Source organism: Dipodomys merriami, unplaced genomic scaffold (assembly GCF_024711535.1).
Source record: "Dipodomys merriami isolate MVZ:Mamm:240054 unplaced genomic scaffold, mDipMer1.0.p SCAF_314, whole genome shotgun sequence".
NCBI classification, from domain to species: Eukaryota; Metazoa; Chordata; class Mammalia; order Rodentia; family Heteromyidae; genus Dipodomys; species Dipodomys merriami.
In genome coordinates, this window is record NW_027204649.1 from 931,835 (window position 1) to 957,387 (window position 25,553).

Here is a 25,553-nt window from a genome sequence, read left to right on the forward strand (position 1 = left end):
TTGAGCCACAGTGCCACCTCTGGCTTTTTCTGAGTAGTTAATTGGAGATAAGAGTCTCATGGACTTTCTTGCCTGAGTTGGCTTCAAATCATGACCCTTAGATCTCAACCTCCTAAGTAGCTGGGATTATAGGTATGAGCCACTGGTGCCCGGCTCAACTTACAATTTCCTTAGATCTTTGTTCAAGATGTTGATGTATGCCATCAAATATAACAGTCTTAGGTTCTGATTAGAAAGTTGAGAGCAAGCAGATCAAACACAGCCTACAGTTTATGTGAGGTGAAGGCAATGACTCTGGCTCCAGAGAGCATACAAGGAGGTGAACGAATTGGAAAGAATCAGACGGAATGGTTTGTGGGATCGTTGTCGGCAGCCATTGCAAACCCTACGAGCTTCCCCCTGGAGTTTGCCGGGTTTCCTTCCGAGCTTGGAGCCCACTGATAGTTCTAGTGCCCATCCCCAGGGCTTGGGTTCAAGGATGCTCATTGTCTGCGTGGGATTTCTCATCTGGCCGCCACACACATTTGTGTGAAGAGCTCAGTTACCAAGAATAAGGGGGTCTCCTGCTTAAAGACTGCCCTGGTGAGTTCCACCACCTGGGTGAACAGAACACTGTGAAGAAGTTACAGGGCTAAGTGCTGAGTGCGCTTTTATCATTTGTGACTGGATTTCCTGTTTTCTGTAGTTTAGATATATTAGTTAAAATTACTCTGAACCGTTGGAGACCTGACTTCACTTAATCCCTAGCAGTTTGAATAAAGTTAATAGATATAAAGAATCCCAAAGGCTATCTCAATTTGTTGTTTACTAACTATGGTGTTTGTTATTGGCAAGAGAATATGTATTGCTCGGCTGATTCCTTTACGCCAAAACTTAACCTAAATCTGTCTCTTATTATCAACCTTCCCGCCCCACTGACCTCCTCATTCACAGGCATCACAGACACATCAGGGATTTGAGGGAAAACAGATTCCCCACCTCAGCCTGTTCCCACAGGCACGCCCCACCACGGGGCTGCTAGACAAGTAGCCCCTGCGCAGCTGACTCAACATTCATGAGAATGCTTGCCAAGTGTGGCACTGCTGCACCCCAGAAGCAGAGCACCTGAGAGAGGGCTGCGGGAGCAGGTCACGCCTCCCGAAGCGCGACACTGCCTCCGCTCACAAGCTGTGCGCGCAGAGACAGTAGCCACGGTGTCACTCCCACTCCTCAGTGTGTTGCCGAAGGAACACGTTTCTGATGCTTATTCTAGAAAATAGTGTCGGATCAATTCCTTGCCATCTTCACACGTAACCTAGTAAGCAGATGTGAAGTAAACGGCCTGTTGTGTTCACCCCCCGTATCCATTCAGAGTTTGCCAGGCTCAGGATAAAAGTGAAGAGAAGTGCACACACAAAGTCTGTGGACACTGGCAGCATTTGAAATTGAAATGGTGAGGAGCATGCCAGGCCTGCCCTGCGGTCACCCAGGGGGCTCAGTCCGTCAGAGGAAGTGCACCAGACGGCTGGGAACAGGGAGCTGCTTGGTGCTTAGTCACTGTCAAGCCTTGTTCTTCAAGGCTGGGTTGTTGAACACGGCTGGGGGGGGGGGGGGGGCGGAAAGGGGGTGGGGGAGGAGGGGGAGGGGGAGCTGTTGTGGCTTCCTTGCTGTGAGATTGTGCGGGCTGTTCCTGATCCCCGGATGGGAGTGCTCTGCTCTTTTCAGCCCCACAGTGAACTTGGTGAAACCACGGTAACAGTGCCTGCTAGTGGCCCCTGGAGAAGAAGCTTCTGGCACACTGTTCACCACCATGCTGTTCACCTAGCGGCACTCCAGCCAGAAGTACTCACAAACAAGCAAGCAACGTGGCTGAATTCTGGCAAAAAAAAAAAATCACATTAAAAATGTTTAATAATAGTAATAATTACCATAATAAATGAAGCAGATAGAGACCTTGTCTCAACACACACAAACACATACATATACATACACATAGGCACACGTACACATAGGCACATACACACATACCTTCTCTTTATGGCATTCCTTTGTATTCAGAAATCCACATGTCAAGCTGTGTTACCCTTTCTCTGGGCCTCTCTGAGCTTCTCTGCTCAAAGCTGGTGCTCTGCCACTTGAGCCTTTGGGGAACTGGGGAAGTCCAATTAGCACAGGTGCTTTAAATGCTCCCAAACATGGAAATCAGTTTTGCACTTAAATATCTGAATAGAAATCTGGTTTTCTTGAGAAAATGATCACTGTTTACATGTGTGCATACAACATGTGTGTATATGTGTCTGTGTGTATACAACATAGATGCATGCATGAACATCTATAGCACTATTAGTACACGCTAAGCAAACGATGCTGTAGTGGGGTAATGTAAAGAAAGAAATCTGGAGGTTTGCCACAGTAATAGTAACAACGAGAATAGTTACTTATGAGAATTGCAATCTGCAGTGAGTCGATTATACTCAGAGCTCACAATTGCTCCTGATTCAGCTCATGGAACTGTAATCCAAGAACATCATCAGTGGCTCAGCTTTATAAATCCTGGCAGCCAGCACGGGCTTCTCATCCTTGACCATAGGTATTATGTGGAGGAGAACCTGACCCCTCTGAAAGGCTGGCCTTGAACATTTCTAAATAGCTGGTGTAATCCTGGGGTGGGAAAAAACATAGCAAAATAAATCACTCTATGCTGGACTGTGAGTTGCTCTTTGCATTTGAATAGAAACAGGACAGCCTTCCTTTACTGAGATAAATGCCTCCTGGTGAATCACCACATTCTCCCTGCTTTTCCTAAGCAAGAGTACATAGACCAAGATCTAAGCTGTTTCTTCTACTCACTGAAGCCCTAGGTAGTTCTAAGTATACCAGTTGGTTTTGTTAGCATTAACTTGAACCAACACTCCTTACGTACCAGTCTCTGCTCTTTGAATAATAAATGTAGTTAAATCCAGATCCCCACAGAAACAGTAACCCCTCCACTTTTTATAGCAGTGTGTATGATGAAGTTGCATATTAATTACCTGGGAGAAAACCAGTTGCTTGAAAACCGATTAAAGTGAAGAGCAGGTTGGGATGTAATTGACTGATGAAGGGAAAGTTGCCGTGCTGAGGGGCAAAGGACTGCTGTGCATGGAAAGCCGCCATCTCACTCAGTCCTATTTGGTTCTGATCTTTCTTTTTCTTTTTTTTTTAAGTCGATCATGGGACTTGAACTCTGGGCCTGGGCGCTGTCCCTGAGCTCTTCAGCTCAAGGTGAGCGCTCTACCACTTGAGTCACAGCTCCACTTCTGGTTTTCTGGTGGTTTATTGGAGATAAGAATCTCATGGACTTTCCTACCTTGGCTGGCTTTGAACCATAATCCTCAGATCTCAGCTTCCTGAGTAGCTAGGATTACAGGTGTGAGCCACTGGCACCCGGCTCTGATAAGTTTCTTTAAAGCTTTAAGGCAAGTGGACTGCCCTTCTGTCCATATGTCCTGTGGCTAGTCAATTTCATATTCACATATCTGATATTTAGTTTCTCTTTAAAGAACCCAAAACATTTGAATTATCCCTCAGAATATTTAATAGCACATCATCTTTCTAAAATGGAATACTAGTATTTGCCCAATGCCTTGCAAAGAACAACATTTTGAACTGATATTAGAATGTCAGTAGCATCGCCACAGCTTTTTCTATGAGGAGAAAACTGAAGAAAACACCTTGGGGAAAGTAGAGTAATAGGATGAACTTCAATAAAAATCTTTCAAGGAAATCAGATTGTAGTATTAGATAAGTTGCTTCTTGCTAATACCAAAAAGTTGATTTAGTTGCTTCAGTTAAGTATTTTTGAGACAACTTTTTGGCTACATATATATATATATGCAAATAGTTGGCTGACTTTAAGTTTCCATGATACTCAGTGATTGCTATAACATTTTATATTCTTAGTCCAGGTTCTGCTAAGGTTATGGAGAAACTAGCAATTTCATTTTCTTTTATTTCATACTCAGGATAGCTGAATAGCAATACTTTCAAATTCTAAAGGGTATCCAGTTGGCTTACATTTAGTCACAGTTTTTATTTAAATATTCAGAAATGCTTATACTAAATGAACTGTTATTTGGATCTAGCCAGCTGCTAAATAAATGCTGCAGTTACAAATGTATATCCTTTAAAAAAAAAAAAAAAAGGGACCACATGGAACTGGAAAGCTCATGACAGTGTAAACACCGCTGGCAGCACAGGCCATCGGCCTCCCTTCACCAGCCAGCAGTAAGGACCCCAAGCCACAAATGTTTGCCAGACCCAAAATTCACAGGACAACTTTGTTCCAGCCAAGGCTCTGTTCCCGGTTACAAATAACAGAAACCGTGCAACCGAGCTGCTCGAAGGAGGAGGTGGGAAGTTCACCTGTGCGCACATCTGGACTTGTGTGCAAGGCTTTAATTGTAAGCAAAAGTGTGTCACACATTGACAAATAACCATTAGTGTTCCCAGGTAAGACATAGTAAATCCAACATTGACATTCATCATCTTAATGAAGAATTTTTGATATACCAACATCTAAGTAATAAAAAATGTATGTTATGGTGAAGTATTTCTGATTTCAAAGTACTTCCTTTGGGGCTGGAGGCGTGGTTCAGTTGGTGGAGCGATAGCCAGTGAGTAGAAGCATCAGGTACCGAGTTTGAGTAACTGTCTCAGACCTAAAAACAGACAAACAAATACTTTTTTAAAATTTGACAACAAATAATACCAAGTATTTCTATTAGGCTGTTTGTACTAATGAGTAGGTACATGAATGAAATATGTTCTTGAAATAACCCTGATGTAAGTAAGAAAAAATGTAAGTAAACTGCCAGGTGCTGCTGGCTCACCCAGTCATCCTAGCTACTTAGAAGGGTGTGCAGCCCGTCCAGGAAGATGAGATGTTTATCTCTACATATGCAGCAAAAAAGCTTTAAGTAGAGATAGGACTCAAGTGGTAGAGAGCCAGTCTTAAGGGAAAAAAACTAAGGGCTAGCTCGAGGCCCTGAGTTCAAGCTCCAGTCCTGGCACAAAAACAGAAAGAATTGACCTATTCCATAACAAAGATGTGATGGGGTGTGGTCTGACTACGGTCACACAGGGCGCACTGACTTGTGCTGAGCCCTGTCCAGATGAAGTCAGCCTGCAGCATGAGGATACGCTTGAGATCTGGGTGGATGAAAATGAAAACTCAGGCTTCACACCTGGCAATTCCTACCAAACACAGAGAAACAAAGGTTAGATGTTCTGTGTGTGTGCATGTGTGTCTGTGTCTGCGTGTCTGTGTGTGCAAGGGAGAGAGAGAGGGAAACAGAGGCAGGGAGAGAGAGGAAAAGAGAAAGAGGGGAAGAGAGAGAGAGAGAGAGAGAGAGAGAGAGAGAGAGAGAGAGAGAGAGAGAGAGAGAGTCTTCCCAATCTTATCAATATAATTAAATCCCAAGTACTTTCTTCTAGACTTTTAGCCATAAGGGAATGGCTCATCTGGCTGTAGTTTATGAAGCTAATTTGATCAATGTCAATAGAAAAGATAGACCAACAGAACTGACTTTCTCATTTTTCTCCACAGTACACCTTTCACTGGAGGCTTTCATCTTTCTAAAACATTACTTTGACACCCTGAAGATGACATGTGTTCATACAGTTTGCATAAATAAGACTTGGTAGGTAGCCTGTTTTTCAGGGGGTTGATCCAAGTGAAAGCTCTACTCTTCGAAGTTCATCCCTTGGCAATCCTTAGGGCGAACACAGCTGTTTGAAGTCACACTGGAGTATTTAGTGGCTTGCTGGCTTAATCCAAAGAGGCTCCTCCCTAATGCTCTTGTAGTCATTGTAATAATGCATGGGCAAGAGCTAGTCACGTCCTAACAGAGTAGATGAAATACCTTTGAAGACTGACCACAGTCACTACACTTCATTAGTCCTTCTAGACGTCTGTCAATTAGACAACTGACAATAATTAAGACACTCTTTCATTTCTCACAAAAGGAAATCGGACAGAATTTTAAGCCATTTTGTAGGCTGATACCTTTTGTATATTTTAGACCGGAATAGAGACTTGAAGATTATAGATTATCTCTAGCAAAATAATTAGCAGGTTTTCTCTTTTCTACAAAATCAGGGAAAATTGAAAATCATTTTTACATCATCATTTGGGAAGTCAGACATTATTATCAGTGCTACCTGTTCTACCTTGTACCTTCCACATTTCTCCAGAAGAACATGTCCATAACTCAGCCCAGCTTCTTCCACACTTCTACACCCAAGCCTGCATTAGAGCAAGAGAGCAAGCTAGCCAGCCACTCTCCAACTCCCAACTGAATTAGTCTATTACTTGCTTATTATACAGACATAACTTTTATGTCCTGTTGCTAGGTTGTATTAGACTCAATGAAAAAATAACTCGAATTATTTCATTACAGTGGTATTTACTGCTTACTTGATTAAATAAAAATGGAATTTCAACAATCCTAGGGCTAGAATGGAATTTTGAGATTATAATCTAAATTCTGTGTTTAATGTTGGAGAATGTAAGGACTAAAGAGGCTATAAAATGACTAAAATTAACACATTTCACGGGTCACAAGGGACAGACTCTTAGAATATAAAAATTATAGAAACAAATAATAGTTCAGCATAAATGACAACTTCCTGAAAGCATACTGCATTTGTGCTGTTATGTTGAATACCATAGATCTTGTCATTTGTAAAGAGTTTGGTGTCTAGGAAGCTGAAAGCCTAAGCATTTCACTCACTTTACTCAGTTTGTTCTTAAAACCACAGTTGGGCTGGCACCAGCGGTTCACGCCTGTAATCCTGGCTACTCAGGAGGCTGAGATCTGAGGATCACACTCCACAGCCAGCCTAGGTAGGAAAGTCTTCATTAACCAGCAAAAAGAAAAGCCAAACGTGGAGAAAAGAATTACAAGAGTGCAGAGAGTTGCATGGAGTTTAATATCAATGAAGTACAGAATGAGGAAGGCACGGAGTTCAGATCGCCAACGGCCTTGTAGGCCACTCTCCCAGGATTTGATCTCTAATAAGGAGCCATGGTTGCTCGTAAGCCTGAGTGGAGAATGAAAGGTGAGCCAGGAGACCCCGTTCTGTTACATTGATGTGCACTACCTGAGGTGAGCAGGAGGCGCCGGTTCATTACATCACTTACATACATGAGTCTGCAGTTCTCAGCCTTGCTGCTGGAGGGGCTGTGTCTGTTTGGAGAATATGTGAATTGTGAATTGTGGGTAAACTTGTTAGCCGTATGGTGTTTGTGGAGGCGAGAGGAGTCGTAGCACAGTGCTACAAGGAAGGGTTTGAAACCACTGCGTGAGAGGCAGACAGTTCAGCCCTGCCACGGAGTCCTTCTAAAGTTGGCGTTTCTCTTTTAAGACAAAATGTCTTATTCCTCCCCCGAGCTAGCCTGACCCCTGACATGTTCCCGGGCAGTTTTCACCCCACGCTGCTGCTTCACTCGGGAACGGGTCTCTGTGCCTCCCCAGAGGCTGAGAACTCACCGGTGTCCCAGTGAGTGAAACATCAGGTTTCACAGGGCTGGCTCTGGTGACCGCAGAGCCATCTGGATGGGACTCTGATCAGATCAGGGAAGTGCCCCATTCCACAGAGGAAAGGACAGCTGCCGCTCAAAATCCCAGAGGACTAAGGAGAATGAGAGCTCACCTCTTCAGCACCTCGTCCTCAGAGACCGGAGCGGGTCGGTCAGACAAGGGGCAGTTCTTCCCAGCAAAGATGTTCTTCTGCCTGTTTCTCCATGCTGTATGTCCATGCTTTGTTCTCCCAGTGAGCTGTGTGACCTTGCACCAGTCAGCCCTCAGCCTTTCAGAGCCATGTCTTCCTCAGGAAACTGAAGCCAGAGGAAGGATCTCAGATGCCTTTTCATTTCCCAGAGCTGGTAATGGTTGCGAGAGTAGAGAACGCCGTCAGCAGGTCTCGTGATAAGTGTTTTATTCCCAGCTTGCCAGTTACTTCCAAGAATTTCTGGGTACTTTCTCAATGGCATTTTTCCCCCAGTCGAGTGTAAAAGAAACTATCTAGCACTACATGGCAGTATAGAAATAGAGCAGAGGTCAACAAACGCACTGCAAACGGTCAGACAGCAAGTCTTACCAGCTTTGTGAGCCGTAAGGTGTGCACCACAAATATTGGTTTGTTGTTGTGTGAGAGCTGCACAGACAATAAGTAAGTGAATGTCATCTTAATGACCAGAAGAGGTGGAGGCCAGACTTGGATCACTGTGTCATCATTTGCTGGCCCTGAAGGCCTGAAGCCCCGAGACAGCTCTGCAGCTCTGTCCCCAGGCTCACTCCCAAACCTCCGACGAATCCCTCTCTCTCACCGGGAGGAGCTTCTGGTTATTTCAGTCATCCACAACTAGCGGACCACCTGTGCCCCCAATAGCGACTCTAAAGCAAGAGGGCCTCCTAGCATGTGGAAGAAGTGAAACAGTTAAGGCAGAGAGAGAGAGAGAGAGAAAACTCGCAGACAGCCCAGAACACGAATAGCCTGCAGGAACAGTCAGGCAGTTCATGGAGACCAGTGAAGAAGGAAGGAAAGCAAAAAGATTGATCGACTGCACGCCCATTTGTGAGATGGACGTACAGATGTGCCCCACTGGGTACTGCATCTTGGATTTGTTTTGCAAATTGCAGATGCCTGGTTTTGGAAGCCAAGAAAAACCAAGGGCCAAACCACTCTCTTGGATCTCAGCAATTTTCATTACTTCATTTTCTGTGGGGGGGGGGCAGGGAGGGAGGTGTCATTAAATATTCCCCTTTCCAAACAAGAGAAACAGAGAGCCGTTTTCCCCAGGAGCCTAGAAGAACACAAATACTCTCTAGAATTCATTTTAGAAACAAGAGAACAATCCAGGCCCCCAAACTTTGACTCCTCGTGGAAGTGACTGTGACACGAGGCTTAGCCCACAAAACTGCTTTAACCGTGAAATGGAACAAATTCCAAGTCCCAATATTTCATATCCTTCAGCAAAATGGAGATTATTTTGTTGATACTTCAGGACTGTCCTGTCCTGTGCTCAGATCAGTCCTGCCTGGTAGACTCTCGCATTACAATATGAAAGAGAGGGGTTCTCCCAGTGTTTTCCTTTACTAGTCCTCCTAAAGGAGCTCACAGATGACTGTGGTTTACAGAGACTTTATCAAAGCTGGACCCAGTGGCCAGGCCTCTCCCACACTCTTTGTTACTGATATTTACAAGAGTTTCCTTATATCTCTTTAAATATTTATCATAGAATTTTAAATTAGCGGAACTAGCTGGAAAGGCTGAGATGATGCGTTTGTTCTAAATTTTTTCATTTTGACATTTTATTCAAAAGTATTTCAAATCACCTTTTGGGGAAGACACAGTTAATAACTGGCACTTTGTGTTGAAGAAAAAATAATGCCCCTTGGAAGAGTTCAAATGTTCCCTTTCTTCTCGATCAGGTTTCAGTACCTAATTTACCCTGGTGAGTAAATTTACCCTCCCATGCTTCTGTGGCCTTCCAGGGTCAAGATACCAAACCCGTCATGCAATAAGCTTGGGGAAGGAGACTTTCTGTACGTTAAAACATGCATCCATATGCACACGTCTACTTGTGCCCATGTTTTGATCATCTCCAGCCTAAAGCTTTGGATATCATGTAGAGGACTCACCAAGCGGGTTCCTAACATCCTTCAGACCAGGACTAAGCTGCCCCCCAGCAGTGCGGGTGTACAACCTGAAAACGAAGGCCCGTAGGGTTTTCCAGTGGGCATGGAATTGGGCTGTGGCTGGCACTGCCCCGATTCCGGCTGAGACCCGTCTCCTCTCCCTGGAACAAAGCCCTGTAAGAGAAAGCCACGTCCACAGTCTCTAGGTTTCCTTGGAGTTTGGTCATAATCACACAGTAACTGTTGTTTTAGGACGAGAACATGAGCAGGCCTATCCTGTGTGACGAACTCAGCATTTTCTTCATTCAGACAGATCAAGAGCACTCAATTGGACATACCAGGGCCAAGCTGCCAAGTTTCAGACTGCTGGCTTTTGTTTTTCAGGCGGTAAAATGGAGGGAGGTTGGGATAGGATCTCTGCCTAGAGCCGAGGCTGGCTTGGAACTTGCCTTAGCCTCTCAGGTGTTGTGATTATAGGTGTGGATGGACCACTGCGGCAAGATTTCTTCTTCTTTCTTTCCTTTTTTTTTTTTTTTGTACACTTGAGGAAAAAACAGAATTTCCACATATGAGCATTCCATCCCATGATCCTATTACCACAGGTGTCCTGAGAGCGCTTTACCTGTTTTTCTGTTGTACACGTACCCGTGCAGGTGGGAGTCGGAGGTGGTCTGTTGCGTCCTGAGTCACCTCAGCAGTGCCCTGTCCTGCGGGCAGCCAGGCAGGACTTCAGCACAACAGCCGCTAGGTAGAAGGCTGTCTTCAGAGGTCGGAGCTTCAGCCTCGTGCTTGTGCCATACCAGCAAAAATGTGGTTTTATGATTTCTAGGGTTTATATATTCAGGCGGATTTTTTTGTTCATTACTGGACCATAAACTCTCCAAGATGAGGGCCATGTTTGCTAGTCTTCTTGTACCCACAGCTGTCTGTCAGCTCACTCCAATGCATTGCTGAGAATCAAGGAGAATACCTGACTGGCCAGAGCTTTCTGCCCAAAGGGTCTTCATTTGTCATTACCTAAAAATGGTTAGCATCCTCTTATCCAAATTTATTGTATATGCAATTTGATTTTTTTTGTTGTTGTGCCTGTCCTGTGGCTTGAACTTGGGGCCTGGGTGGTCCCTGAGATGTTTTTGCTATGGCTAGCTCTCTATCACTAGAGTTACAGCTCTACTTCAAGCATTTTTGGTAAGTTATTGGAGATAAGACTCTCATGGACTTTCCTGCACAGGTTGCCTTAGAACTGTGCTCCTCAGATCTCAGCCTCCTGAGTAGCTAGGATTATAGTTGTGAGCCACTGATGTCTGGCTGTGCAATTTGAGTGTTTAATCAATGCTTTCTCATTGTCGGTGAATTGTGTAGTCTTTTATTCCATAAATGCCTTCTGCCTGAAACACTCAACTTTAAATGCATGAATTAAAACATCATTAACAATAATACATGCAAAGTTTAGGGTAAAAAAGAAGAATTTGTTAATCTCTGTTTGTTCTTGAAATCGTGCCTATGTTTGTATGCTGTGTTTCTCTGAGATTCCATGAACACCTTCTGGAATGTAGAAATTCCACCCTGCGTCTTGGGGAGCTATCTGACGGCCCAGCTTCAGTAACCCACCTGCTTCTGTTGCTGCTACACGCAGTTGTTTCTTCCACATTTTGCAAGCAAGTCCCTGATGTCCAACCCTTTAGCCATGCTTGAACTTTGACACTGGGAAAAACGTTTGTAATCTAAGGATTTGATTTTTGTGCTTCATTTTTCTTCTTTTAATTCACAATCCACCGCCCCCCCCCCTTCTCTTCTTCAGGATCAACACTCTGTGGTGGGCCAGAACACGGGCCCCAGTCCAACTCCCAACGCCTGCTCAAATCCAAACACTGGAAGTGGCTACATGAACTCCCAGCAATCCTTGTTGAATCAGCAGTTGATGGGGAAGAAACAGACGCTGCAGAAACAGATCGCAGAGCAGAAGCAGCAACTCCTTCTCCAGCAGCAGATGCTGGCCGACGCGGTAAGGCTCACACCGCCTCCTGTTGCCTGCCCCTGTCTGCCCCACATAGGAAGCCACTCTTCCTCCATTTCCAGTCAGTCCTTGGCTCTCTCCCTATTTATGAGACCACAACCAGCACATCCTAGCTGTAAGAGAGATGAATCCCTTATGCTCAGTGTCGCAGAAAACAAAGACAGAAAAGCTTGACTTGCCAGCCTCTGACAGCCCCGCCCCACACAGGAGCAGAGCAGAGCAAACCGGTGTCACTCCTAGCCCCGAGAGGCTCCGAGCCACACAGACCCAAACTGAGGACAAAGCCAAGACTCAGGATGAAAGGCCCTTTTTAAAGAAAATATGAACATATATTTTCCATTTTCACTCTATTTGTGTGGCCTTTTAAGACAGATGAGGTCATAGTTCACAAATACTAGCCAAGAATCCTGCTCTAGGCCTGTCTGCTCATCAGCACACTCCCGTGACCACACACAGAACTTCGCCCAAGCCCCTCCACCCCACACCTCCACCCCTCCAGCCCCTCACTCTCTCCCTTTAAATGTTTTAGTCAAATGAAACAAGTTGAACATCTCCAAGTTAATGGAGTCAAAGTACAAAGAAAAAGGAAAAATAAAAGTGGCAGAACACTTGTCGAGCATGTGTGAGGCTGAAGGTTTGATTCCAAGAATACACATATGTATGCACGCATGCACACACATGCACACATACAGACACACACACATGCACACACAGACACACACACAAACACACGCACGTGCACACACACACACACACACACACACACGTGCACCAAGTATGAAGCATACTATCACGACCAAAGATGTTTCTAAAGGAATGGTGACTGGAGTCCGCTGGGCGGAAGGGAGACAGTGGGAAACAGACTGACTCGCTCTCAAGTAAGGAATATGGAGAAATACACTTGCACAGACAGAGGAGCCACAAACTGAGCCGGCACAACACAGCCAGCTCTGCTGATGGCACAGTTTTCCGTTAATCAAAATTCCCATAAGTACACCATTATCTCTACCTATGCAGTTATTCTTTTTGTTCGTGGTGGTCATGGGCTTGAACCCAGGGTCTGGGTACTGTCCCTGAGATCTTTTGCTCATGCTAGCGCTCCACCAGCTTCAGCCACAGCTCCACCTCTGGTTTTCTCATGGTTTATTGGAGATAAGAGTCTCACGGACTTTCCTGCCCGGGCTGGCTTTGAACCGTGATCCTCAGATCTCAGCCTCCTGAGTAGCTAGGATTACAGGTGTGAGCCACCAGAGCCTGGCTTATATGCTTATTTTTAACTTGAAAATGGCAGTTGCTTTGAATGCATATAGAAGAATTGCAGTGCAGCAATTCCAAAAACTTTATGACCCACATGAAGAAGTAAAAAGAAAAAGAAAAAAACAGTCTTAATGTCCAGAGTGATCTGACATTCATGGCCAAGTCGTTTTGTTCTCTGTTGAGTATAAATGACCTTACAACATAGCAACTTCTGGTAGGGTCACCCTGATACCAAGATAAAGTGAGAGAAGATACGGCCACTTCATTATTTGGTCTGAAAATAGATCACGGTATGTATGATTCCCCAAATACAAGACATCACCCTCTTGTGCTAAATAGGCAGTAACTACTTTACTGAAGAGTATAGTCAAACTCACTTTCTGACAGTTTTCAATCTAGAAAATCTCCACTGCCTCAGGCCGTTGCTAAATCATCCAAAGCCTAAATGCTGTGGTAGTTTCTAAGGTCTGAGACAACCCGTCCAGGGGGTGCTGTTCCCTTGTCAGTGAGAGCATCCTGGGGGGCGCAACGTTAAAAGACTTTCCTAAATTCATCTCTTAACTCCACACATCCATTGTAAGGATCAAAAGGTGGCTGAGAAGGGAAACAATGGAGACCAGGACAGTTCTGAGATATTAGAAGGAACACAGAATCACCAGCCGGGGGCCTGGCCCTGTGTGGCAGGAAAGAACCTGAGTTTTCCACTCAGGATTTGGTCTCTGCTCTTTCACTGTGTGACTGTGGGTAATCACCGAGCCTAAGGAAGCCTCCATTTCTTCTTCTAATTGAAAATAAGCCTGCTTACCTTGGAGGCTTGATTATGGGGGTACAAAAAAGAGGAAGTACACATATAGGGTCTCCCGGGGCCGGCAGTGTGTTGCATGTTGTGCATCTCTGAGTTACCACAACTAAATGAGGTTATGATTGACACCCAGAGGTCGCAAAATGGTTCTGATACTTTTACTTTTCTGAGTAACTCATAAATTTTTACAAGTGGAAAGGTAATGGTACAATTTTAATACATTTTCATTTTTGTCCTTAAGGAGAAAATCACACCACAAGAGCAGATAAACCGACATTTGACCAGGCTGCCCCCAGATTACAAAGACCAAAGAAGAAGCGTGGGCAGCCTCCTGCCGGCAGCCCAGTTCTCCGGTGAGTGTCTCCCTCTGGCTGGCTCTGGCCGGAGCCCGTCCTACGTCCCCGCAGGTGGGCTGGCCCAGGTGGGGGGCGGGGCTCAGCAGAGGCACAGGCGTGGGGGGCGGGGCTCACTGGCTCACTGGCTCACTGGCTCACTGGCTCACTGGCTCACTGGCTCACTGGCTCACGGGCTCACTGGCTCACTGGCTCACTGGCTCAAGCCTCCTCTGGAAAGGCTTCTTGTCCAATAGTGCTACTGCCAGAGAATAGTGAACCTCACAGCTCCACAGCAAACACGTTTCAGTAAACTCCCCCAGAGCCTCAGAGGGGCTCTTCTCACATCACAGAGAAAAACGTTTTTGATACCTTTCCCACTATAAAATAAGTGACAAACAGGACTCCCCACCCACCCTTCACAAAAGAAAAACAGATCTCCTTCCAGCTGCTCCCCTAGGAGACGCTACTGAGCCTCCCGCCGCCACCGCTCCCACTCGCGTCTCTTCCACCAGAATTTTTAGTACTTTTTTATGTTTATTTTTTATGTTTATCCTCCCAACTTTCCTTTACCTGTTTTACCCATTCCCCATCTACCAAGAAAGTCATAAAGGTAAGCATAAAACACAAGTGTAATAAAGACTACTTTGGAGAAGGGGAAAGGGGAAAAAGAGGGATAAAGGTGAGTGAGTTTGAGATACATGGCAACAAGGAGCCTTAAAGAGAGCGGTTGAGCAATTCTGGGGAGGCGAAGGGAAACCGGCTCTGTGGGGCTGGGCCCACAGAGGAAAAGAAAAACGGACAGTCTGCAGGCACAAAGACAAATGAAACCGCTCAGAAGTTCTCTAAAGAAGGAAAGGCGGTTTGCTCTCGGGGTCCTGTTCAGTGCAATTTGTATAGGTCGCTCTGTTTTGAAACTTCTTCAGCTGGACTGGCTGTCTCCTCCCTACAATCGGGACCGGGCTGTGATGCAGCCGCTAAGATCGCTTTGCCTCTGTGTAAAAATGCCGTTCTCTATTTGATGGTCCTCAGAGAGATGCTGTTATATTTGTTGGTACAATGAGAACCACCTTTCCTAGATGCTAATATTGGAAAGAACTACCAAGAACAGTTAATGCTTTCTGTCATGCGAGCAACTTCTGATGTAAAGTGCTACTATTTTGTGACCTTTGTGCCCATTTGAAAGCCTAGCTTTTGGGAGGCTGAGGCAAAAGAATTTCCAGTTTGAGCCTATCCTACTCTGCACAGAAAGACCTTACCACCACCACCACCACCAACAGCTTCTTGGGGTATTGTTTGAAATTAGGGGGATAACTTTTCTGATTCCTTGTAGCATTTATGTAGTATAAACTCTCTTTTCGGGAGACCCTAAAATATAAAGATGCTGTTGTTTAGATCGTTGGCATTGTGTGTACGCTCAGCTGTCGCTCCAGCTCTCTTCCCTGGTCCCTCTTTACCGCACTTCTGGAAGCATCTGCAAGATGCACGGCCATGGGAAGACTAGAGATGCCAGGGCTACGCGAGTGTGCATCCACCTGCAGACAGCAAATGACACTTGTAGTGTGGGGTCAGGCCCAGGCAGCGTTTGTCGACACGCTGTTCTCCTAACTGACATCCTGCAGCTCCCAGGGTAGACAGCTCTCTAGTTCGCACTGTCTCTCATCCTCCAGGCCCACCCACCTTCCTTCATAAAAGCATCTTTCCCTAAGCTTTTCTTTGCTTTAATCTCATTCGTTCGTTCGTTGAGACGTATCAGTTATGTAACAATTCCACGCCATCCACTAGACTCAGGAAATATGACTGAACGCACAGGCAAAAACACCTTCCCTGACGGAACTCCCCACCTATCGGGCACGTCCCCCTCTTCCTGGGGCTCCATTTTTGCCTCTCAAAGTATTTCTGGCCGTGGCTGTAGCTGCCTAGAGGCAGGGCGCGTCCAGTTCAAGGGCGCGTCACTCATGAATGTCCCACACTGGCCGCCAGTGACAGGCATTGGGGTAACGGACAGGTCTGTTGGTGCTGTGGAGTGCGCCGTGCCACACGGAAGACTCACAGAGAAAACATGAGACGGGAGTAAATAAAAAGCGTGAAGATGGAGTGGAGCCTTGGCCTGAGACTTTAAAAGAGGGTTGAGATTAAGATAAGAGAAATGGCAAGAGGAAGTATGGCTGGTGGTGGCTTCAGCAGCTTCCATACAGACAGAAATCACCGGACTGTGGAGGGCACCAGGCCTTTACCCTGTGGACCCTGGCAGCTTCTGAAATGAGGGTGCTTCAGATGAAGAAGGAGGAGTGGATTTCCACGGCCACCAACAGGAAGATAGAGCAGGAAGCCTGCATCTCGTATACAGTTGCTGAGTGATCCAGATTCCCTGGCCAGCAGATAATCTACACTCTCTCTGGGCTCAGCATATAGAAAAGCTCATTCCAAATGCCAGCTTAATCAATAATATCTCAGCGGCTCCAGAGCTGGGGAGAGGAATTGGAGGCATGGCTCAGTTGGTATAGTGCTAGACAGTGAGAGAAAGTGTCAGGTATTGAGTTCAAGTCCTGATCTCAGACCTAAAAAAAAAAAAAAAAAAAGAAGAGGAAAAATGTGAAACCTATTACATTAGACCCATTCCATTTTAGCTTCTTTGTGTTCCATACACTCTTCATCAAGGAGTGACCGAGGGTGGGCCTTCCCATCAAAAGCTGACGTATTCCTTTTATATGTTGGATGGTCATTTCTCTTGTTCTTGAATTAGAAGTTGCTATAGAAGACTGTTATGAACAGGTATAATTATTTTCTCTTTCTTAGGTGGCTCATCCTCGGTGAGTTTAAACTCTAACCAGGCTTTGACAAACCCAGTTTCAACACACGCCATTTTAAATCAAAACCCCAGCCTCATGTCTGCTTCCCATGCGACCAGAGCGTCATCCTTGCCCACGGCAGCCCACAGCACAGGGGTGTGCACAGGTCTGCCCTGCGGCCAGCCTGGCACCTACGGCGCCTCGCCCGGCATGAATCAGCTGACCCAACAGAGAAATCCAAACCAACTGCTAGCACACCCAAGCAACCCTCTGCTACCACAGCCGTCAACGTTAGGGCCAAACAGCAGCAGCGATGTGGCCACCAGGGCCCTTGGGTTTGGAGCTGGGACTGCTGGCAATTCACAACTGAGACCAAATCTAACCCACACTATGGCAGGCCTGCCTGGACAGAGACCGTCATCATCATCGTCATCATCCTCCTCGTCGGCATCATCATCGGCATCGGCATCAGCGTCCAGTGGGGTGGCCACGCCCCACAGGGCCACACGGACCTGGGCCTCTCCAGGCGTCACGGCCAGCCAGCAGGTGTCCTTGGGGGTAGCGGGCGGGCGCTTCCCCGCAGCCTATGCCCCCGGTCAGTCTCTGCAGACCCCCCAGAGGACAGCAGCCCCGCCAGGCCAGCTGACACCCACAGTGCAAATGAGGCCCGCCAGCCAGATGGGGCAGACGCTAAGTGGACAGACCGTGGACCCCCCCAGGGGCCTGAGCCTCAGACCCGGGCAGCTTGGCACACAGGTTCTATCTAATCTGACCCCAACAGGGGCAGGGTTGAATCTGCCTAGGACCGGCATGAGCCAGCGGCCACCTCTGACTCCCAGTACTTTTCCTTCCTCGGACCAGAGCTCCAGCGCTTTCCAGGGCAGTGAGCAGGTCAGCGAGCTGGCCTTTGACCTCCTCGGCCGGCAGGCTGACAGCGTGGGCCCGGCACTGGACAGCGATGTGGACTTCATCGACTCTCTGCTGAGGACAGAGGCTGGCCACGATGACTGGATGAAGGACATCAGTCTTGACGAAATCCTGGGGAGCAACTCCTGAGGAAAGGGCGGTGGATGGCACACCCCCAGACCTTGGGAGCAGGCTGTGAAGGACACCCCCGGGCCAGGCCGAGCGCAAGCCTGCCGCACACACACGAGCCAGGCGCAAGGCAGAAAGGAATCGCGGTTCTGAAGAGTCTGGTCCAAAATCTTGTCCAGACTCTGAAACCTGAAAGCAGCACATTGGGTTCACTTTCCGGTCTAAACCAGGGAGCATGTCACCCAGTGGACCCAAACAGAACTGTCCTATGGATGTGTCGTTGTGTAAGAAGTAAAACAGAGCTTGTAGCTTATTTAAACCCCACATCACCAGGAGGTACTAGTTCCATTCAACAGCAACACATTCCTTAATTTGCTCTCATAGGTGAGTAAGTGTGGTTTAGTTTTCCACTGTCTTGTCATTTAATTTTCATAAGGCTTGCAGACCATATCAAAATGTGATGGGTTTATTTGGGAAAGAAAGGATAGCCAGCACACTTAGAAAACACCGGTGGAGTGTGGAATCCCTTCCCTAGACACACACCCCCCCCCCGTCTTCATTTCCTCACATGCGCCACGTTACAGTGGGATCTATAGCCAGTGATGAAAGGGGGATGCAGAGCGGCAGACCTGCTTCAGATCCCACAACCCGCTTCTGAGTCTACTCCTGTCTAAGCTTCAGAAACCAAGACAAACCGATCCATGCCAAAATACTGAGGCACCTAAAAGAGTGGGGCGTTGCCATCAAAGAGAGTTATGGGGCCATGAACAGCTGACATTTTACTTATTGGGACTGGCACCCACTGGCCAGTTCCTAAGCTGAGGGACATGGAGCATTGTCTTTGTCACTTTGATGACCAGAAACTGGCTTGTAAGGAAAGAAAGTGAAGGCCCAAGCTGCGACTAGAAAGCATCATGTGTTGACTAGAGACAAGGCACAGGAATGGCAGGTGTGCGCGGGGACAATCTTTTTTCATGGAGTTTAGAGGAAAGAATAATTGAGAGAAGAAAATGATCGTTCCTTCTTTGGATGTATCATGGGCTTGTCTGCAGAGCCACAAAGTGTCAGTCTACGCCCGCGTCTCTGCCTGACACAGTGAGACCTATCTGTGTGCTCCCTGATCTCCCCACGCCCAGGTTTTCTCCCTCTGAGGGCTGAGTGCCATGTCTGTCAGAAACAGAATTTTGGCCAGGCACCAGTGGCTCATGCCTGTGTCAACCTAGCTACTCAAGAGGCTGAGATCTGAGAATCGTGGTTCAAAGCCAGCCCAGGCAGGAAAGGCCTGAGACTCTTATCTCCAATAAACCACTCAGAAAACCGGATGTGGCGCTGTGGCTCAAGTGGTAGAGTGCTAGCCTTGAGTTGAAGAGCTGAGGGACAGTGCCCAGGCCCAGCGTTCAAGCCCCATGACCGACCAAAAAAAAGAAAGAAAGAAAGAAACAGAATTTTGATAGCACATTTAGCCTCAGCACCCACGCACCAAGGAAGATGTTCTGACGTGGGTTCTATGCAGAGTGCTGCTCTCGGTTTCCTACCTACAGAACAGCAAAAGTTGTGCTCCACCTTCTAGTTACATTTTCAACTACCAAATGCAATTTAACTGGAGCCATCTAAAACCTACGTCTTTTGGTATCAGTTCAAATTACAAACAGAAACACATTTTGAGTTCTGCCATGCCCAGTCTTACAGGTGCCTAGAGGCTGCTGTCCCCTCCGGCCAGCACCCAGGTTACTGGCCAGGGTCTTTTCTGTGCTAATTTGTAAATACAAATGAATTACTTGTTTTGTACACTTTTGTAAAGAATATTTTGGTAGAAAATACTTAAAACATATTCTTTGGGTTATATTTATACATATGTGAAATAAATATACTATCAAAAGGTTATATTTTATACAAAAAGTAAATTGTTACCTTTTGTATGCTAATATACAAAGTTTTGTATAATATGACAGTTTATTTTTAGCTTAAACCATACTTGGCCAAGTAGGACCTTCTGGAAACTCTCAAGAGAATCATTAAACAGATTTATATTCTGAAACCTCAGTGAGAAAGCATTCCCAGTTTCAATCCCTACCTTTGCTTTTTCCTGCTCCAAATTCGTTATTAAGCCCACAGTTCTCATGTCTGATTCGATTACTCCTCTGTGCACAATTATATCAGTCCTTTTTGCATGTAGCCTACCGTGTGTTTTTCCATTTTATAAAACAGTGTTTCTCCATGAACAAAGAGAGGAAAAATAATGTACATATAAACACGTTTATTCTATGGCTCTTCCCAGTTACTGTATATATCTGCCAGCATTTCCCAGCTACTCTTCTGTAATTCAGATGATTTCTACCCTAACATTAACAGTGTGTTTGCAGTAGCTGTCGAATTTAAAAGATAAGGCAACCAGAATGTTTGAATTTTCTTCTATCTTAATGTGAATTTCATAATTAATGTCTATTTATTCAGCTATTCATTAAAATACAAGATTCCTTGGAATAAAATGGTGTAATCTATAGTTTCTGTTTGTTCACAGCCTATTACCAAAGATGAGGTAATTTTCCTGAAAGCTAAGATAATGACAATTTGAGGACATATTTAGTCAGAACCTTAATGATTTATTAGAATACAATCTCCCATTTATAGATACCAGACTACTTAAATGTAGACATTGTTTATCATCCTGGCATATTAAACAGGAGATAGAAATATTTTTCTTTATTTTTTTGATTCAGAGACTAGAAATCAACTTAAATGATTCATTCTTAAATGCAATGACGATAAATAGCTGCTCAGTTGAATGCACTAATACACCTGCACTGCTGTAACTGTACCCTTATCTGTAACGATTTCAACTTGTAAAACAAGCATTTTGTATTGTGTGTGATTTTATGTGTAAAAAATACTTTAAAAAACTCAGAAGTGGTTTTCTTGAATGAGGTCATACTTTTAATCAACAACAGTATTTTATTACATTACAGAAAGTTCTGGGAACTGTTAATATCAGTGAGTGTTTGAAGGCAAATTTATCCTATAGGAATCTTCCTATATTCATGAAATGCTGTCCTTGTCAGTATAGATGGGTTTGCCTAGCTACTAAGTTCTGAGGAAACACTGCCTGCATCTCCTTGTTTTTGGTCACTTGCTTTCTTGGTTGCATTTGGTCAGACCTGGCAGAGCGAGCCACGTTCAGGGTTCAGGAGCACATTTAATGCCCTTCATTAATTGAGAAAGGCGAGAGAAAGGTAAGCCTTTGTGGAGGTAAGAACATCCATTCCAAATTCTCCTGCTCGGAAGTGGCGCTGTAGCTCAAGTGGTAGAGCGCTAGCCTTGAGCTGAAGAGCTGAGGGACAGCGCCCAGGCCCAGAGTTCAAGCCCCATGACCGACAAAAAAAAAAAAAAAAAAAAAAAAAGTTATAAACCAAATTCTCCTGCTGTCTAAAGATGTCACTATAGGGTTCCAGTGCTTCCCGACATTCTCTTCTTTAGTACCATTATTAATGGAACAATAGTAAAAGTGGCATTTGACCACTTGGCGATTCCAAGGACATATTTTGGGGGGGGAAATTGGTCCTTGTGCCAAAGAAACTAGAAGATAGTAAATAAGTAAAATCAGCATCAATAAAAATAATATGCACTCAAATTAAAAGAGAGAGAGAGATGGGTAGAAGATGGCTAGATCACACCCTTCCGAACAAGAAGACGGAAGAGTCCTGGCTCTGAGCACTGGAATCAGTGGCTGGCAAGGAAAGACGTCTTTAAAAACCCACGCATAGCAGCCGCATTTCCCAATGGACACCCCGTCCCCTGGGGAGTGACCAAGCAGTCACCTTCTCCCACCTCGGACACAGTGTACAGGAGCTTTAGATGAGGACTCAGAAGCCAACTCTGATTTCTGATCAAGGACACAAAACCCACCTCCTAGATTCCAAGATCAGAGATACCTCAAAGCAAGGGGCTGACTGCACAGGCATGGGAAGTTGGGAAGCCAAGTGGAGGCTGGAGAGGGCATCCAGGACAACAAAGGAGGAAGCCATGTCCACTCCTCAGTGGCAGGTCAGGGCCAGGAGGCCAGTACACTGTGCGGACTGCAGCCTGGGCTGCGCTGGCCGCCAGGAGGCGGCACTGAGGCGGGGGGGGCTGTGAGACACAGGAAAAGGCTTGCTCACATGTGGGCCTCAGCCGGAACACAGTCACACAGATCCACACAGGGAAGGGCAAGGAATAAACCTGTCAGTGAGCAGTCCCGAGTCTGACAGCCAAACCCACACATCTCTGCCTGAACCTGTCTTGGATTCCAGGCCTAGAGCTAAAGGTTTCTCAGCACAGCCTCGTTTTTGTCCTTCTCTGCTTCCAGATGGACCGATCTAATGTAAATCTACTTATTATAGAATGGTATCAAGTAGAGGACTTGAGCGCAAGTATATGAAACCCCAACTAAGGGGTTTCTGAGTTCCCAGACTCAGGAACGTGTGTCCTGACCCATGTCCTTAGATATACAGTTAGCTCATCATTTAAAATCAGTGTGAAGAAAAACTTTTATCGTACAATGATCAGCGTTATTCTTTCCATTCTTAGAAGCAAGCAGAAGAACAGCATGTCTTAAAATCAGGAACATCTTAGATTTGGTGAGATGTAGTCTTTGCCTGACGTAGCCGGGGGTCCACATGGCCAGCCTGACTCGGCAGGGGGTCTGCCCACACAGCCAGGAGCACGGTGGTGGCTCTGCGGTGGGTGCGTCGAGGCTCCCTTCCTCACTGCACGGTGACGGTAGGGTCACCTCCTGTCCACGTCCAGACCAGAACGACGTGAAGGACAAGCCGCGCTGCATAGTTAGCGTCTGCCTTTTCCTGGGAGAGAGCTGCTCAACCAGAGACTTCTGTAGACATTCCTCTCTAGTCACAATGGTGTCAAGGCTTTGTAGATCTTGAAGAAACCGTGGGTCTAAAGTCTGAATTGTATGCTATGCGGTGAAGGACAGCAGTGGGCCAGTAGTTGGAAATGATGACAGGAAAGGTGTAAAGAGTTGAATGGGAATAATACACATTAATTCAAACACTGATTTTCCTCATAAGAGTATAGGGAGATGTGACTGGAAAGCACATGGGGTCTTAGTTATCATCGCACTGTGTTATGTTCTAAGCCGGACGAAGACTGCACAGCTGTGTTTTCGGTCTCGTGTGCTGTGAGGAGTCAGAGGAAGCTGGCCTACGCTATTCCTCACCCTCGCTGCTGTGGCTGCTGTGGGAGGTAAACAGGCCTTTCTAATTGTAATCATTAACATGTCAGATTTACAGACAGAAGAGGAATCTCAAAAGCTACTAAATGTATATGGAAACAAAAACCATGTGGTGTCAACCTAAGTATAGAGATAGCAATTGTGATACACAGCCAGACATTACCGTAACTGAAAGTAGGAGAGCCAGGACCTCATTTCCCTCGAAGAAGAGGGACCTGAGAGAATGTTCTGCCAGCGAAGATCCACAGATCCAGGAGTGGTAGCAGAGAGTGAGGCAGGCCCCGTCCACAGCCTGGGGACCAAGAACAGCAACCAGAACGGAATCCACCTACGCTTTCTGCTTTTCGGGTAAGTACACGTCAAGCTCTGAACTGTGCTGGGGGAGAAGGGGGCTCACGGTAGCGCTAGTGGTAGCGGTGGTAGTAATAGTAGCAGTAGTGGTGGTGGTGATAGATGTAGCAGCAGTAGTGGTGGTGGTGGTAGTAGTGGTGGTGGTAGTAGTAGTGATGGTAGTAGTAGTGGTGGTAGTAGTAGTGGTAGTAGTGATGGTGGTAGTGGTAGTAGTAGTGGTAGTAGTAGTGGTGGTGGTAGTAGTGGTGGTAGTAGTGATGGTGGTAGTAGTAGTAGTGATGGTGGTAGTGGTAGTAGTAGTGGTAGTAGTAGTGGTGGTGGTAGTAGTGGTGGTAGTAGTGGTGGTGGTAGTAGTGGTAGTAGTGATGGTAGTAGTGGTGGTAGTAGTAGTAGTGGTGGTGGTAGTAGTGGTGGTAGTAGTAGTAGTGGTGGTGGTAGTAGTGGTGGTGGTAGTAGTGGTGGTGGTAGTAGTGGTGGTAGTGGTGGTAGTAGTGGTGGTGGTAGTAGTGGTGGTGGTAGTAGTGGTGGTGGTAGTAGTGGTAGTAGTGATGGTGGTAGTGGTAGTAGTAGTGGTGGTGGTAGTGGTGGTGGTAGTAGTGGTGGTGGTAGTAGTGGTAGTAGTGATGGTGGTAGTGGTGGTAGTAGTGGTGGTGGTAGTAGTGGTAGTAGTAGTGATGGTGGTAGTAGTAGTGATAGTAGTAGTGGTGGTAGTAGTGGTGGTAGTAGTAGTGGTGGTAGTAGTAGTGGTGGTAGTAGTAGTGGTAGTAGTGATGGTGGTAGTAGTAGTAGTGGTGGTGGTAGTGGTAGTAGTAGTAGTAGTGGTAGTAGTGGTGGTGGTAGTAGTGGTGGTAGTAGTGGTGGTGGTAGTAGTGGTAGTAGTAGTGATAGTAGTGGTGGTGGTAGTGGTAGTAGTGGTGGTAGTAGTAGCAGCAGTAGTAGTAGTGGCTTCCACCCGAGAGAGATCTACTCCTGAGCAGGAATCGTTACTACCAGCTCCTGAGTGGCCTTGGTGCAGCGAGAGTGTCCAGGCCCTCCGCCCAGCTTGGGGTGAAGGGCCGTGTCAAAGCCCTGCTCCGAGCGTGGATGGCATCACAGGGCACAAACCCCATTCACGGCGGGCAGCACGGCCAGCCTAGCTCTAGAGCCCCATTCATGGTGGGTAGTGCGGGCCAATCTAGCTCTAGAACCCTATTCACTGTACATAGTGCGGGCCAGTCTAGCTCTAGAACCCCACTCGTGGTGGGTAGTGCAGGTCAATCTAGCTCTAGAACCTTATTCACTGTGGGTAGTGCGGGTCAGTCTAGCTCTAGGACCCCATTCGCAGTGGGTAGGGAGGGTCAGTCTAGCTCTAGGACCCCATTCGCAGTGGGTAGGGAGGGCGGTACTAGCTCTAGAACCCCATTCACAGTGGGTAGGGAGGGTCAGTCTAGCTCTAGGACCCCATTTGCAGTGGGTAGGGAGGGCGGTACTAGCTCTAAGACCCCATTAGTGGTGGGTAGTGCAGGTCAGTCTAGCTCTAGAACCCCATTCACAGTGGGTAGGGAGGGTCAGTCTAGCTTTAGGACCCCATTTGAAGTGGGTAGGGAGGGTGGTGCTAGCTCTAGAGCCCTATTTGCAGTGGGTAGTGCGGGCGGTACTAGCTCTAGAACCCCATTTGCAGTGGGTAGTGCGGGTGGTACTAGCTCTAGAACCCCATTTGCAGTGGGTAGTGCGGGTGGTACTAGCTCTAGAACCCTATTCGCGGTGGGTAGGGAGGGCGGTGCTAGCTCTGAGCCCAGGCCCAGCCTTGGATGAGTCCTCAGGGCTGGGGAAGATGGCAGCCCCCTCAGGTGTGTGCTCAGTGTGGCCTGGCCTGGCCTGGCCTGTGCCTGGCTGTGAGAGAACCCAGCAGCCACAGCCACAGCTGTGTGGACCAAGGTCACCAAGGGGACCACAGCAGAGACACCAGTAGCACACAGCTGCACCTCAGTCACATGGCAGCAGAATCCTCAGGAATGACTTTCCCAAGGCAGTGTCTTTATGTAGCAATTAAAATAATTTTAAAAATTAAAAAATGCATAAATATGACTGATTTATTTTTT

At 46.5% G+C, this 25,553-nt stretch overlaps 1 protein-coding gene across 1 annotated transcript in view; it reads left to right on the top strand.

Moving 5' to 3' along the window:
* LOC138841305 (mastermind-like protein 2) overlaps nt 1-20,792 on the top strand; it is a 227,042-nt gene extending 206,250 nt beyond the window's left edge. The window contains exons 4-6 of the mRNA XM_070041976.1: nt 11,464-11,667; nt 13,980-14,091; nt 16,870-20,792. Of these exons, the coding sequence (XP_069898077.1) occupies nt 11,464-11,667; nt 13,980-14,091; nt 16,870-17,918 (1,365 nt within the window). The 3' untranslated portion in view covers nt 17,919-20,792. The remainder of the gene's footprint in view (nt 1-11,463; nt 11,668-13,979; nt 14,092-16,869) is intronic.
* The last annotated feature ends 4,761 nt before the right edge of the window (nt 20,793-25,553 follow it).